Source organism: Mustela lutreola, chromosome 4 (genome assembly GCF_030435805.1).
Source record: "Mustela lutreola isolate mMusLut2 chromosome 4, mMusLut2.pri, whole genome shotgun sequence".
Classification (NCBI taxonomy): Eukaryota; Metazoa; Chordata; class Mammalia; order Carnivora; family Mustelidae; genus Mustela; species Mustela lutreola.
The window spans coordinates 202,209,033-202,224,051 of record NC_081293.1 but is presented as its reverse complement, the minus strand read 5'-3'; the positions used below and the strand labels follow the sequence as shown (position 1 = coordinate 202,224,051).

Sequence of the window (15,019 nt, the reverse complement as noted above, 5' to 3'; positions counted from 1 at the left end):
CATCAGCACAGCATAGTGAAGTCACCGTAACTGTACGTTCTGTACAACAAGCGTGAACTCCGGATTTAACAAAAGCATCTCCACCACCGGTCTCTCCTGAAAGACTGTTTCTACCCGCTGTCTTCAATCACATAATTAACGTAAGGAAGAGGAGTAAAGGTGTACTAAAAGATGATCATACACTACCTCAGTAAGTAAAAGACATTTTTACTCATCAATTTCACATTACTTTCAGATAAATCTGACTAGTTCCTTACACGACTTAAAATTATAAACTTTCAAACATGATGTGGCTATCACATGGATTCATCCACCTATAAAAAGAAAATGTGAACAACTGATCTATAAATTCTACTTCTGTAATTCTCTTGAATTAAGTGAATCTGTGAAAATGAAATTAAAACCATTAGATTGCAAGCCAACAAATCCAGATAGGTGCTTTAAAGAGAGAGGCACACATTGAAATGGCCCGGAGGGAGGGGTATGAGGCAGGAATGGGACAGGTAAAGACCCAGGGGACCAGGGCCAGGGCATCCCTGGGGCAGAGAAAGCTCACAGCCCTGGGGACCGACCCATGAAGTGTGCAGAGCAGCAGGAGGCAGGAATGAATCACCCACCAAGAAAGGCAGCCTGGAGTGCAGTACACAATGTATACAAAAGCCTTGAAAACAGTTAAAGATATTCAAACACTTTCTTGCATCTATAAATACTTCCAGGAAATTATTCCTAGAAAACAATTCCTAGAATACAAACATGTATTAAGGTTTTCAATCTATTCATCAATAATTTACGAAATAAAAAATAATTAGTAACCCGAATGTCCCACATTAGGTTGCCTGTGAAATAAGTAAGGTTATGGCCACATGAAAGCGTACACCCACCATAAAAGACTATTTCCCAGAATAAAGTGGAAAAATAGCAGGATTCCAACGTTGCCTTCATTTACATATAGGAAAAAGAATTATAAGTACATACATACTTATTACAAAATGGATTACCTCTTGAGTCTGGGATCATAGATAAATTTGGGGTTTTTTTATTCTTTCTGTAAAATTTTTTCCAAAATTAACTGGAGGAAAGTATAATTACATGTTTAACAGGAAGAGCAGTCTGGCATCAGTCTATTAAGTAGATTGGAATAGGAAAAAAAAAATGAAATCAGTCATGCCAGGTAGGAAAAAATATGACTTAATGGCTGTCTAGGTATAAAGAAGAAGAAGAAAAAGTAGCTATGAGCAGCTCAGTGCTTTGTTCCCAAGCCGTGTGGGTGTTCCCAGCTGGCGGAGTGCTGGGCTGGAAAAAGATGCCCACAAGGGCCTGGGCAGTCACTGCCCCAGAAGCAGAAAGGAGCAGGGTCCATATTCAGCAGCAGTAAGAGAGGCATAATCACGCTGGATTCTTCTAATAAACAACTCATTATTCTAATAAACAAATCATTATAGTTATTATGCTTAATCCGGACTTCTCCATCCCGAATGGGAGACCAGAGGAGGAGGCACCTGGCTGGCGCAGGCAGTAGAGCACTCCACCCCCAATCTCAGGGTTGTGAGCTTAAGCCCCACGCTGGGTACGAAACCAACTTAAAAAACAAACAAACAAAAAAACAAAACAAAAAAAAAAGCCAGAAAGAAAAGAGAAGAGAAAAGTAAAGAAATGAAACGAAACGAAACTGGAGGAGGTACACAATTAAAATAACGGATCAAAAATCATACAGGGGGCGCCTGGACAGCTCAGTCAGTTAAGTGTCTGCCTTCGGCTCAGGTCATGATCTCAGGGTCCTGGGATCAAACCCACATCAAGCTCTCTGCTCGGTGGGGCGCCTGCTTCCCCCTCTCTCTCTGCCTGTCACTCCCGCTGCCTGTGATCTCTCTCTGTCAAATAAATAAATAAAATATTTAAAAAACAAGAAAGAAAGAAATGGTACCTTGGACTCCCTTTTCTTAACATCTTCTCTCGACAGCCTCTCTTTCTTATCTGTGTTACTGGGGCGCCTCCCCTCGTCGAAATGAAAGCCTTCCTTGTGTCGCTTTTCCTTGTGTCTTTCTTCCCCTTCCTTGTCAGAGAAGGAACTAATCTTTTCTTTTGGATACTTTTCTCTTCTTTCCCTTGTGCTGCTTTTTTCTCCATGTTTCCTCTCTCGATCTGGCTCCTTCTGCTTCCTGGGTCTCCTTTCACCTTCCTCTTTATACAGCCAGTACTTCAGAGGATTGTCTTTGCTGTCGCCGTACTGCAGCTTTGAATGGGACAGATGGAAAACGCGTGAGCACACGAAACATGGGCTGCCAAGCTTCACACACGGGGTGGTAAAGGTGGCGAAGCCGCTTTGCCCTCACTCTTCCTTCCCAACTCTAGAAAGGAGCTTCTGGAAAGAAAAACCCAGCGCTGGTTACACAGCCCACAGGATAGTGGCGACACCACACTCCAGCCTTCACCCTGCTATGGAAAGCCACGTCCAAACCCCTCAGCACGGCAAGTACGCCCCCTCCTCCTCAGCTCCATCCTTGTCAGCCTTGCCACCTTCTCTCCGACTGTGAACGCACCTGACACTCCATCAACCCCAGTCCCTCCTGTCACTTCTGGGAGCAGAGCATCACACGCCCTGCCGACCTCTGTCCTTGGCAGTTCACATGTCTGCTCCCCAATAAGGGAGATTCTTAAAACTGGACACTACTAGGGGCGCCTGGGTGGCTCAGTGGGTTAAGCCGCTGCCTTCGGCTCGGGTCATGATCTCAGGGTCCTGGGATCGAGGCCCGCATCGGGCTCTCTGCTCAGCGGGGAGCCTGCTTCCTTCTCTCTCTCTCTCTGCCTGCCTCTCAGTGTACTTGTGATTTCTCTCTGTCAAATAAATAAATAAAATCTTTAAAAAAAAAAAAAAAAACTGGACACTACTGTTAAGTCATCACAGGTTCCCCAAGACCACCGTGGGTGCTCAGTGTAACTGCTGGCTTCTGTCACACGGCGACGCACAGCTCTGCGCAGAACACGCTGCCCAGCACGTCAGACCTCTGGCCCAGACTCCCAGTTTCGGAAGCGTCATCAGTGTCTCAGCTGGCTCCTCTCCTCAGCCCAACAGTGGGTCGCTGCTCACTCTCCAGCCACAGGGCGCTTACCCTCTTCTCGGCTCAGTCCCCGTGATCCCCGCTCCCGCCCCCCCTTCTAGGGCCACCCAGCAGCCTCCTGACCTCTCTCCTTCACCTGATTCCCACCAACTCCACCCGTCTCTGCCAGCACCACCTTCCTAAAGAAAAACATGCTGGCCAGCTCCACGAGCAGCTCCTTGGTCGGAAAGTCAGATTGCTACCACACATTTATCACCGAAATCAATCCTATGGGGATTAAAAGATTTAAGTGCTAAAAAAAATTATAAGGATCCAAAACAAAATACAGGCAACTACTTACATAATCCTGTGTGGGTGGAAAAGGCTCTGTGAGCCTTACATCAACAACCAACAATGAAAGACCCGATACTTCATAACTGTAAACTTACTCATAAAAACAAAGTCCCACAAACAAAATTCGAAACAGAAGCGGGAACAGAAGTAACTAGCAGGGAGTTCATCTTTAAAGTACTCTTAGAATAAAATGCCCCATTAGGAAATAAGTAAACATACACAGGGAATGACTAACAGCGGGGCAGTGAGCCCTCGCATAAAACGCTCAGGAGTGCTTCTCTGTTCTGAGTCAGATTAGCAAAGATTAAAAATTACGATCATGTCCAGTTGCTGCTTTGGACACGGGCAATTATACTCTGATGATATAAATAATTACAGCTTTTCTGTAGAGCAGTAAGTTTACATTTACTTTCATCTAGCAAGTTCATGTCCAAAATTCATCAGAGGAAAATAACTATGAATAAATGTAAAAACTTTACCTCATGGATGTCTTTATCATTAAAAAAAATTCAGAAGCAACCTAAGTGTCCAAAAAAACCCAGATCAATACAACTATGACATACCAATAGTATACTGAGCAGCCATTAATATTATAGAGAAACAGGACTCAGAAAAATGTTCAAGTGTATCCAGTTTAAGGTTTATAAAAGAGTAAAAATCCAATTTAAGAAAACAGATATATAGGCACATACATACGAATGCATATGTAAACCTACTCTGTTAGCGTGTATACTTAAATATTATCAGTAAGTATCTTGGGGTAGATTTGTTTTTATTTTCTTCTTATGGTTTATTTGAATTTTCTCAATTTTTCAAAAGCACCATTTATTTCTCTTGGAAAGAGAACAACACGTCTGTGCAAGGAAAGGTGAGACCTTCCTCAGACCTTGAATCCTGTGTGACAACCCTTTCCAAAAATGCTTCTAACAATGCGTGAACAGACTTGAGGGAGCCCTTCTGGGGGAGCCCGCATACCTTTCTTTCTCTGTAGCGTCTCTCTCTCTCTTCGTCCCCCCTCTCAGCGTCTTCGTCTCTCCTCTCCTTCTCCTCCGTCCTCACTTTGCTTACTACAAAACAGAGTGTGTTTTTAACATCCCCAAACATCAGCACGTAGGAATGACCTTCTAACATCTTGCTGCCCGCTCTACCATACGTACGTAGTGCACCACTGTGGAGTAGACGCTAACACATATGGAAACATATTCACCAATTAAAACACATCCTTCAATATCAAGCATGAAAAGTTCTAGAATCTAAACTTAAAATGGGCGAAAGAGGGAGATCACAACGGCAGCTGTCACTGAAGCAGCCTGGGAAAGATCAGACTGAGCCCTGGAAACTCGAGAGGGGCACCAGCCCACACACACATGCCAGCTGAGCACCTGGTCACTGACAGAGAGGCTCAGGAAGACAGAGCCCCATCCACTATGAAAAACTGGCCCAGTCACCAAGTGTTCGGAGGCCAAGAAAGAAATGCCTGCCTTGGGGGACAACAGGGGAACTGCACCAGCCCCACAGCCTCTAAGTGCCCACTGCTGAGGGCACCAGGCAGGGAGAAGGCCCTTGTGAGAAGCAGGCAGTCTGCAGCCCACCTGCCGGCAGCCTCCCCTACCCACAATGTGAGATCTCTCCCTGATAGTGGAATTAGAGATTCGCTTTTGAACATGCACAGACCAAAAAAAAAAAAAAGTCATAAGGTTTAAAATTAAGAGAATCAATAAATTAAGAGAGGAGGACAAAACTAAATAGAAATCACTGAAACAAAGCGCATTCATTCAAAAAGTGCTTGTGGAGCACAGTCAGTGGGAGCCTGGGATATGAGAGACCCCAAACAGCAGGGGAGACAGGAGCAGCGGGGAGCGAAGGGCCAGGCCCCGGGAGACTGCAGGAGAAAGACGGGGTCCAAGGGACTCCCAGGTCCTCTGACCAAAGGAAGGGAAGGATACAGCTGCCATCAACTGAAGTGGGGAAGGCCTTGGGGAAGCAGGATTTGCAGGGATTTCAGAAGCCCAGTTCAAGTTTGCAACATCTATCAGACATCAAAGGACAAGAGGGTATGCAAGCCTAGAGTTCAGAGATGAAACCCAGCTGGGAACCAAAACTTAGGAATCAAGAACAGATGACCAGGGTTTCTATCATGAGAAAGGACGCAGTCACTGACAGAGACAGAACAGCTACACTAGTCCAAAGACCACGGCCACACTTCACAGAAGGGAGGCTCAGACGACACAGGGCAGAGCCACATAAACGGCCAAAGAAAGGGGAAGGAAGGTCAAACTATTCATATCAATAACGCACTGAGAAGACAAGATCCGGTAGCAACCAAAAAAGATCTGAGAACAAAAATGATGTTATTAAAAATGCATACCAAGAACATAAAAAAAAAATCACCCTAAAAAGAGGCAACGGGAGTAAGAGAGTTGCTGGTAAACATGCTGAGTGGTGACCCCGTTAACTCATAGTCCCTCCACCAAGGACGCCTCACCTAACACAAATGCACGCCCACGCTCCGGAGTGCACGGCTGCTGGGCTCTGCAGACCCGGGCAGCGGCCCGGGGAGCAGAAAGCAACAGTACCTAACACAGAACATGAACGAGGGGACTCGGTTTCCGTCCGGTTCATAACTAGGACCTCAAGCCTTTCTGACGAGTCTAAGAATTACTGTGTAATCTCTAAACATATTCCTTTTTGGTTACGTTAGCCAGTTAGAAGTTTTTAGAAGAACATATACTATTTGTATAGTACAAAAATGACAATACTTACATGGGGAGGGCAGTATGCACATTTACCTTAGAATTCCTGGGAATCAGATAAAAGCATTTAAATCTTGTTCAGAATAAGACTGACAATTTTGAGGAATTCCTATTAAAGAGCACTATTTGTTTATTTACAATGTCGGCTGAACTTTAGGTAGGTAATCTAAAATGTGTTTCAATAGTAAACCTCTAGCAAGTAATGAGAACATTGTTACTCTTTTCACTCACTGAAATGAGTTTTAAAAATGCCAAAAAGAAAGTTGAAAAGTGTACACACACACACACACACCCCGAGGCCTGTACCTTCAAGGTCAAGCTAAGCCACTTCTGCAAACCATGAAAGAAACACAGGATGAGCAGCGCGGGGAAAGAGGGCAAGGACCTGAGCACGAAGCTACGAAGCTACGAAGCTACGAAGGTCCTTCAGCGAGACGGACAGGCTGCGGCCGTGGCTAAGCAGTGCCGCAGGAGGGACTCCAGAGCCGTGCAGCGGCCGCGGCTCCGCGCGGGGACACGCACCTGCTCCCATCCTGTGCTCTGCCCTGTCCAGGGGCTGCCGGCCCAGCAGGTCAGGGTGGGCCGCCGTCTGCCTGGGCTCCTCCCGTCTGGCTCTGCGGTCTCTGTCCTTGTCTCCCCTGTCTTTTCCTTTACTGTGAGGCTTCTCGGTGTCCCGTTCTCGGGGTTTCTCTTTATGCCTTTCCTTGTCCCGGTCTCTGGAGTCCTTTTTCCTCTCCCTTTGCTTTTCTCTGTCTCTGTCCCCATGAGGGTTGTCCCTGGAGGGGTGGCCGTCTCTCTCGCCAGGCCTCTCTCTGTACTTGGTGTCTCGGTCTGGGTCCCTGTGCTTGGGCTCTTTGTTTTCAGGGAGGTCCATTTCTGATTCCTTATGCAGCTTCTTTTCTCTGTGTTTCTTATCTTCCTTGGGAATACCTGATTGTGCAGCCTAAACCAGGAGAAAAAAAGCAAAATTTGGAATCTGGGTCACACTCAGTGAGAGGTCTTAACACTGGCTTCCACTGCTCTCCAGCCTAGCAAGTGGGGCCTGGAAGAAGGCTCTGAATCAGTCAGGGGAACAGACTGAGCTCGCCTACGACGGGCGACGGGTGCCCGTTTATTAGAGACATTCACGTTTGCTGGCAAGTCACAGCTGAGATACTACAGGGAACAGGAAGAAAAAGAACTGGACGTTGAGGCTTTGACTTACAGTCTCTGAGACACCACACTTGGGTCCAACTCAGAGAACAAGGACTGACCGCCACCCTCTTACAAAATTCTCAGGTCTTGATCTCAACCGGTTAACCTTAGAAATAAAGCTGCCAGTCACGCTACCAGCAGAAATGGGTTTCTTCGGGAACGGAGAGAACTGCATTCTGGGACAGTTAAGCTGTGGCAGAACCGTGGGGGATTCTGTGGAGCAAAGGAGAGGAGGCCCCTTCACAGAGGAGGGGGCGCCGGGCGGAGCGGCTGCTGTGAGCGCAAAGTCTGCCGGCGTGAACTGGGAGCTGGGACGTGGAATGGCTTCTCGTTGGCCGAGCTGGTGCCAGGCCAGGAGGAAACCGTCCCTCCTCCTGCCGGGACAGTAAAACAGCATCCACCGGGAGATGCCTCTCTTCCCGCCGGGTCTGCAGTGGATGCTGGAGGGCTGGAGCCCGCGCGCTGCCCCTGCCGGAGTCCCCACTCCGTTCCGGAGCAGGCTTGTTTGTACTCGCTTTCACAGCCCAAATCTCCCTCCACATAAACGACACAGAGACATATACCCACATACATGAACACAGGCACAAACACACATGCAAACGTGTCACACAGAGAAGCCACATGTCTGTGCACACACCACACACATGCATGTGCACACACACCGCACATGTGCCCTCAGTGCACACCACACACAGAGAGACACACACATACATGAACACAGGTACAAACACACAGACATGCAAACATGCCACATAGAAAAGCCAAGTGTGTGTGCACATACCACACATACACATGTACTTAATGTGCACCAGACACACACAGACACACATGCACATGTATTGCACAGAGAAACCATAAACGTGTGCACACATCATAGACATACATGTGTGTGCACACCACATGTACCCAGTGCACACCAAACACACACACACACACAGCCCAAGCCCTGACCCATAACAGAACCCGACGCAGCTACTGGGATGCCGGGCTGAATGGGGCAACCCTGTCCCACCAGATTCCAGACCTATTAACCATACGGCTTTATCTCTCGGTCAAAAACAGTTCTGAAATGAGCCACACAGAAGCCAGGTTGAGAAGCAGGTGAAACCGTCCAAGCTCCAAAAGGACCCCAACTCAAATCTTTCAGAGACAGTACCAAAAGATGCTTTCTGAGGTCATCTGCTTTCCAAGTATCATCTTTTGTTCTTCTCTAAAAAGAAAAGTATAAAGTTAGAATTTTTAAAGTTTAAAAAACTAATTTTTACACTCTAGTGAGCTGCTTTTTCATTAGGCCATTTAAGTCAATGGCAATGAGTCCTTCACATGCAACAAATTACTACCTACTAGAAGAAAAGGTAATAGTAATACACATTTTTAAAAATTATTCCCTAGTCTAAAATTACCTATAAACAATTACAGAATGTGTTCCTCTGGCTACTTTGTAAGTGCAGGTAAAACACCCCCCCCACCTTCCCCACGTCACCCAATGCCTGTCAATGCCCGGTCCCACTGTCCAGCAGTATTTCGGTCTGCCAACAGAGCAGATGCCCCTGGAGTGTCCCTGCCCACCAGGCAGCACCCCCTCCCACCCCCCAGGGACTGAGCATCCAGAACACGACCCCTCCATAAGCACACACACAGTTCACCTGCCACAGGGAAGACACACTTAGATAATGAAGGAATTCAATACATAAATTAATCAAGGATGTTTCCTACAGACAAAAAGGCAGATTTACCCAGATTATCTCATTTTTCCTTTGAGAAAATGTATTTTTTTACAGATTCATTGATTTAACAAAAGGTGTCCTTGGTAAGATATGGTGTAAGATGGTCAGCAACAATTAGCATAGCTGTGACCTGGAGTTCCTGAACCTTAAAACTCTTTCTGTCTCAAGTTCACTGCTCTGTGTAGAGGTTTAACATGGGCCCTTCTCCAAACAAATGGTCCAAACTCAACAGAGAGCTTGTGTGCCCCTGGGAGAGGACAAGGGCTAGAGACCCCGAGAGTGGAAGAGCGCCGGCCAGAGCCCGTGGACCGGACCCCCTCCTGGCAGTGATTACATGAGTTACGCTGATCGGCAAAAGCCCTGAGGGCAACAGCTCCCCACGATCTTCCTTCTGCCTCTTTTACCAGCCCAAGCTCAGGCACTTAAAAATCAGGCAAATGGTCTTGCTCACCCCTAAAGATTTTTCTTCCTTGTTTTCTCTTTTAAATGTCTTATGTTATGAAAAAAAAAAAATTAAAGGTCTATTTTATAAAATAACCCACGGTTCCTTCATGCCCTATCCCAGCCCCTACATGTCACACGTATTTTTAGGAACTCTGCGTAGTTATGTGAGGACAGAGTGCTTCAGACCAGGAGTCTTTTGTCTTTTTTACCCTCTACTCAGCCAAGGCCTCTTAAAGACCAAATCCACCAGCATTTCAGTCCCTGCCCAGTGGAACAGAGACACCAGTTAAACTCTGGTCTCTCCAAGTACAGAACAGGAAAGGCAGCGCTTTCCCCTACAATGGGAATAAACTCCACCCTGAAACCAAAACAAAAAGAAGGGAGCTGCCTACAGAGCAAACCCTTCAAGCTCCAGGATTACTCAGTCCAGACACAGGCAAACCTGAGAGTTCAACTCCATGAGGTCAATGTCCACGCCGGGTGACCCTGGGCTGTGGATCCACTGCACGTAAAACGAGCAGTGACTGCAGAAAGAGCCCCGTGTACCAACCAGCATCTCACCCGAACCCCACGGCAAACTGGCTGACTGATGCCCGTTTACCACGAGGCTCTCCGGAGCACTGTGCAGGGAGCGCCTCAGACAGCCCTCATGGTGCGGTCCGTCTGCCCCTGCTGTACAGCAGGACTTCTGCGGACTTCTCGGCGCTTCTCTTCCACCTCACGCTGACACCCCAGGAAACCCCAGAGGGAGTGGGAGCACGGGCACCTCACCTGCCATCCTTTCGGGACGCAGAGGCTGCAGAATATCTCCTCCTGGGTCACCTTCCTTTTCCCACAGCACACCATTTACTGTTTGCTCTCGAGCAAGACTCAGAGGCAGGAAAGCCAGAGTCTGCCTCTTGGGGTCACGCCCCAGGCCCATTACCTTCAGTCATCCCTCTACCCCACTTCCCTATTCCCAAAAAGCAGTTTCCCCAAAGCATACTGATGCCAGGACATTTCGCTCCTACTAAAGAGCTCAGCAACCTGGACCTGCCTCCAAACCCCTCAGGGGATATGATATAATTTCCACCAGTCACACCACGCAAGCCAGGGACTGCCAGGACGTCCTGGACTGGCAACGCCACCGCTGCGCAGCCACCCGATGTCTTCACAACCCAGCACCTTCTCAGCTGGGCAAACACTCACTTGCTTGCCAAACGTTAAAGCTAAATGTCAGTTGAACTGGTTAGCTGCATGTTAATAAAGGCTTAAAAGTCTTAGGTTGTCTTGTTTTCCACAAATTGTTTGAAATAAGTTCCTGCAGCTCCTGACACCTGGAGGCTAAGCACCCTTGCCCTCAGCATACTGGTTGTTGGTCACCGTGGCTGAGCTGCACACCAAGACTGGCCTCGTGGACAGGGCACCGACATTCCGTTCTCAGATGAGATGCAACCCATCATCGAGTCCTACTACTTTTTCTTGTAACATGTTTCCTAAAATGAAAGAAATCCACTCTTCCTACCCAGTTCAACTGCCCCAAACCCAGCCCAGCCTTTCATACTGTGGCAGTCACGTGGTCTGTATCTACAGCACCACTGGTCCAACCCAGGGGATCTAGTTCATAGCACCCAGGGACACTGGAGGCCACAGAAGGGTGGCCTATCAAGCCCACAGAGCAACAGACTAACTAGTGCATTTACCTAAAGATGCAAAGAGGGGAGGCTGGCTCATACACAGCTCTCAGACTCAGACATAATTTACCTTTAGCTGTCTTTTTAAAAATTACCCCTTAGGGGCGCCTGGGTGGCTCAGTGGGTTAAAGCCTCTGCCTTAGCTCAGGTCATGATCCCAGGGTCCTGGGATGGAGCCCCACATTGGGCTCTCTGCTCAGCAGGGAGCCTGCTTCCTCCTCTCTCTCTGCCTGCCTCTCTGCCTACTACTCTTTCAATAAATAAAATCTTTTTTTAAAAAATTACCCCTTAATGCTAGAAAATGTTTTATATTATTGAATTCGATTACTTAGAAACAAATTATTGGCTGCTGAAGTAATAAAGTGACCTGGATTACTGACTGCTCCTCTGCTCTGCCCTATAATCCCTCCTTGGTAGCACACCAACAGGCACACCGGCTGCCTGAGGCCGTGCCCCTACCCCACTCTGAGCACATGCTGTCTTTCTCTCTCAGATAAATGAATAAATCTTCAAAGTCCTGGAGAAATTAATTCTGATCCTAGAATTCTTTTTTTTTTTTTAGATTTTTATTTATTTATTGGACAGACAGAGATCAAAAGAAGGCAGAGAGGCAGGTAGAGAGAGAGAGGAGGAAGCAGGCTCCCCGCTGAGCAGGGAGCCCGATGTGGGACTCGATCCCAGGACCCTGGGATCATGACCTGAGCCGAAGGCAGAGGCTTTAACGCACTGAGCCACCCAGGCGCCCTGATCCTAGAATTCTGTGCTAAGCCAAAGTCTCAAACAAGTGTATCAATATAATAAACACTTTCTTAGAGTATAGCTTCCTTCCTATATAACCTTATTTAAAAAGGTACTTGAGGATTTACTCCAGAGAAAAAAGGGGGGATTTCAGGAATGCTGATGAGACTGGATTCAAAAAAACAGTAGATCCAACTCAGAAGTACAAAGAAGAGAAATTCCTGGATGATTGCTCTGAGGTTTGGGGGTAAACAAAACAAAACAAACAAACAAAAAACAAAGCAAAAAAACCTAGTCCTGATTAGAACAGAAAGTCTGCAAACTTGAAATAACTTTTTTAAAGTACATTTAGTAAACAGATATGACTGATTAATAGGTTAAAGTATCTTAAGTGATAAGGTTAGAAAAAAGGCATTTGTTTTGCCAAAGAGAAGGCAAACACAAAGCACAGGAAAATCAAAGGACCATTTCAGAAGAGCAGGGTCCGACTGTGACGCAAGGGCACAACTAACTGAAGGGACGAAAGCTTCGTCCAGACACAGTTCTTGAGCAGTACAAGTTGCGGGACTGCATTTTCTCTATCGGTGGCTCCGCTCTGCAGTGAACGCTGCTTGCAGAGCGTGCACTGGTTTCGACTTCAAAATTCCACCTATTTTTTTAAAATCACAGAAAACCCAAGTTAAAAATGACTTATGAAAACAGAATGGGGGCGCCTGGGGGGCTCAGTGGGTGAAGCCGCTGCCTTCAGCTCGGGTCATGATCTCAGGGCCCTGGGATCGAGCCCCGCATGGGGCTCTCTGCTCGGTTAGGAGCCTGCTTCCCCCTCCCTCTGCCTGCCTGCGATCTGTCTGTCAGAAAGGAAAGAAGGAAAGGAGGGAGGAAGAGAAGATGGAAGAGGAACCCTAAGGGCCGGCTACGGAAGCGGGCCGGGCGGGGCCGGGCGGGGCCGGGACGCTGGGGACCCGCGGCACCGCGGCACAGACTCACTCCCAAACCCGCCCGCGGGAAGGTGAGCGGAGCGTCCTGGAGCCCCGTAGCACGCCCGCAGCACGCCCCGCAGCACGCCCGCAGCACGCCCGCAGCACCCCCCGCAGCACCCCCCGCAGCACGCCCGCAGCACCCCCGCAGCACCCCCCGCAGCACCCCCCGCAGCACGCCCGCAGCACCCCCCGCAGCACGCCCGCAGCACGCCCCGCAGCACGCCCGCAGCACGCCCGCAGCACCCCCCGCAGCACCCCCCGCAGCACGCCCGCAGCACCCCCGCAGCACCCCCCGCAGCACCCCCCGCAGCACGCCCGCAGCACCCCCCGCAGCACGCCCGCAGCACCCCCCGCAGCACGCCCGCAGCACCCCCCGCAGCACGCCCGCAGCACGCCCGCAGCACCCCCCGCAGCACGCCCGCAGCACGCCCGCAGCACCCCCGCAGCACCCCCTGCAGCACGCCCGCAGCACCCCCCGCAGCACGCCCGCAGCACGCCCGCAGCACCCCCCGCAGCACGCCCGCAGCACCCCCCGCAGCACGCCCGCAGCACCCCCCGCAGCACGCCCGCAGCACCCCCCGCAGCACCCCCCGCAGCACGCCCGCAGCACGCCCGCAGCACCCCCCGCAGCACCCCCCGCAGCACCCCCCGCAGCACGCCCGCAGCACCCCCGCAGCACGCCCGCAGCACGCCCCGCAGCACCCCCGCAGCACGCCCGCGGCACCCCAGGAACAAAGGACGTTCTCGGACGCGTTACGAGTGAACGAGGCGAGAAAACACGAGAAGGCGGGAAGGAAAGTCGCGCCGACCGCGGCCCCCGCCCTCCGCGCGCACGAGCCGCCCGGGAAGCGACGGGGACGCCCGACGGTCGGGGACGCCGTCCTCACGCCCCTGGCGCCCGCACGCGACCCGGCCCCGGCCCCTCCGCGAGGCCCGAGCAGCGGCTCCCGCCCGGCTCGACGGCAGCAGCCGGCACAGCGCAGGCCCGTGTCCCCGACGCGCCGCGGGCCCCCGCAGAGGCCGCGATCCGGCCCCCACCGTGCTCACGCGGCCCGGACGGGGCGGAGGGGGCGGAGGGGGCGGAGGGGGCGGAGGGGGCGGCCCCGCCCGGCCACACCCGCCGTCGGGGGAGCCGCGGCCCGGCCGACCGCGACGCGCGCACCTGCCGCCCGCCTCCCGGGACGCACCGCGAGACCGCCCGGCGCGCGACCCGACCCGCCCCGACCACGGCGGGAGGGAGGGCGGCACGCCGGCAGCCGTGCGCTCCGGGCCCACGGGCGACCCCCAGACCGGCCCCGCGCGCCGCCCGCTCGCACCCACCTTCCCGGGCTCCATCGCGGCTCGCAGGCCCGACCGCCGGCGTCCCCGGCTCCTAGCAACGGGCAGGCGTGCGCAGCGGAGCGCCGAGCGACGCCGTCCCGGCATGCCGCGCGGCTGCCCTCCCTGCTCCAAGCAATGGGCGGGCAGGAGCCGAAGAGCGCCCAGCCCCGCGGTCCCAAGTGCGCCGCGGCCGTCCCCAGCGCGCCTGCGCTGCCGCGGCTCCTAGCAACCCGCAGGCAGCAGCAACGGAGCGCCGAGCGATCGCTGGGCCCGCTGAGCTGCACCGAGAAGCTGAGGCGTGCTCCGGAGCGACTTCTACTTAAGCAGCTAAACTCCAGCTCCTCGTGCCCGCATCCTCAGAGCCCACCGACCAGGGACTGGTCCTGAAGCATCTCATGCCCCCCTCTTAAAAGCAAGAAAATTAAGCATCCCCAAACTCGACTTAGCAAATATACAGTAGATTAGGAAAAGAGCTTTCCACCTGTGTACGGCTTTGCACCTTAGAAACTGCTTCCCTCTGTATGTACCGGATAGCACACACCCGGAGCGAGACTGGGAATAGGGGCGCCTGGGGTCTCAGTGGGTTCAGCCTCTGCCTTGGGCTTGCATCGTGATCCCAGGGTCCTGGGATGGAGCCCACGTGCCGCCCTCTGCTCAGCGGGGAGCCTGCTCCCTCCTCTCTCTGCCTGCTTGTGACACCTCTCTCTCTCCCCCTCTGAAATAAATAAAATCTTAAAAGAGAGACAGACTGTGAATAACGGGTTTGAAAATGTAATTGTTGAGGGACGCTTCGGTGGC

At 51.2% G+C, this 15,019-nt stretch overlaps 1 protein-coding gene across 8 annotated transcripts in view; it reads right to left on the bottom strand.

Moving 5' to 3' along the window:
• Positions 1 to 14,313, bottom strand: part of DYNC2I1 (dynein 2 intermediate chain 1) — a 53,062-nt gene extending 38,749 nt beyond the window's left edge. For 4 of the 8 annotated variants that reach the window (XM_059172412.1, XM_059172413.1, XM_059172417.1 and 1 more), the window contains exons 1-5: positions 14,222 to 14,311; positions 8,496 to 8,549; positions 6,668 to 7,088; positions 4,368 to 4,459; positions 1,925 to 2,233 (exon numbers count right to left, since the gene is read on the bottom strand). In XM_059172412.1, the coding sequence (XP_059028395.1) occupies positions 1,925 to 2,233; positions 4,368 to 4,459; positions 6,668 to 7,088; positions 8,496 to 8,549; positions 14,222 to 14,236 (891 nt within the window). In that variant the 5' untranslated portion in view covers positions 14,237 to 14,311. Of the gene's footprint in view, positions 1 to 1,924; positions 2,234 to 4,367; positions 4,460 to 6,667; positions 7,089 to 8,363; positions 8,550 to 10,281; positions 11,313 to 14,221 lie in introns of those variants that run through there. The other 4 variants (XM_059172418.1, XM_059172414.1, XM_059172419.1 and 1 more) reach the window with 4 other exon arrangements.
• Positions 14,314 to 15,019: the final 706 nt, after the last annotated feature.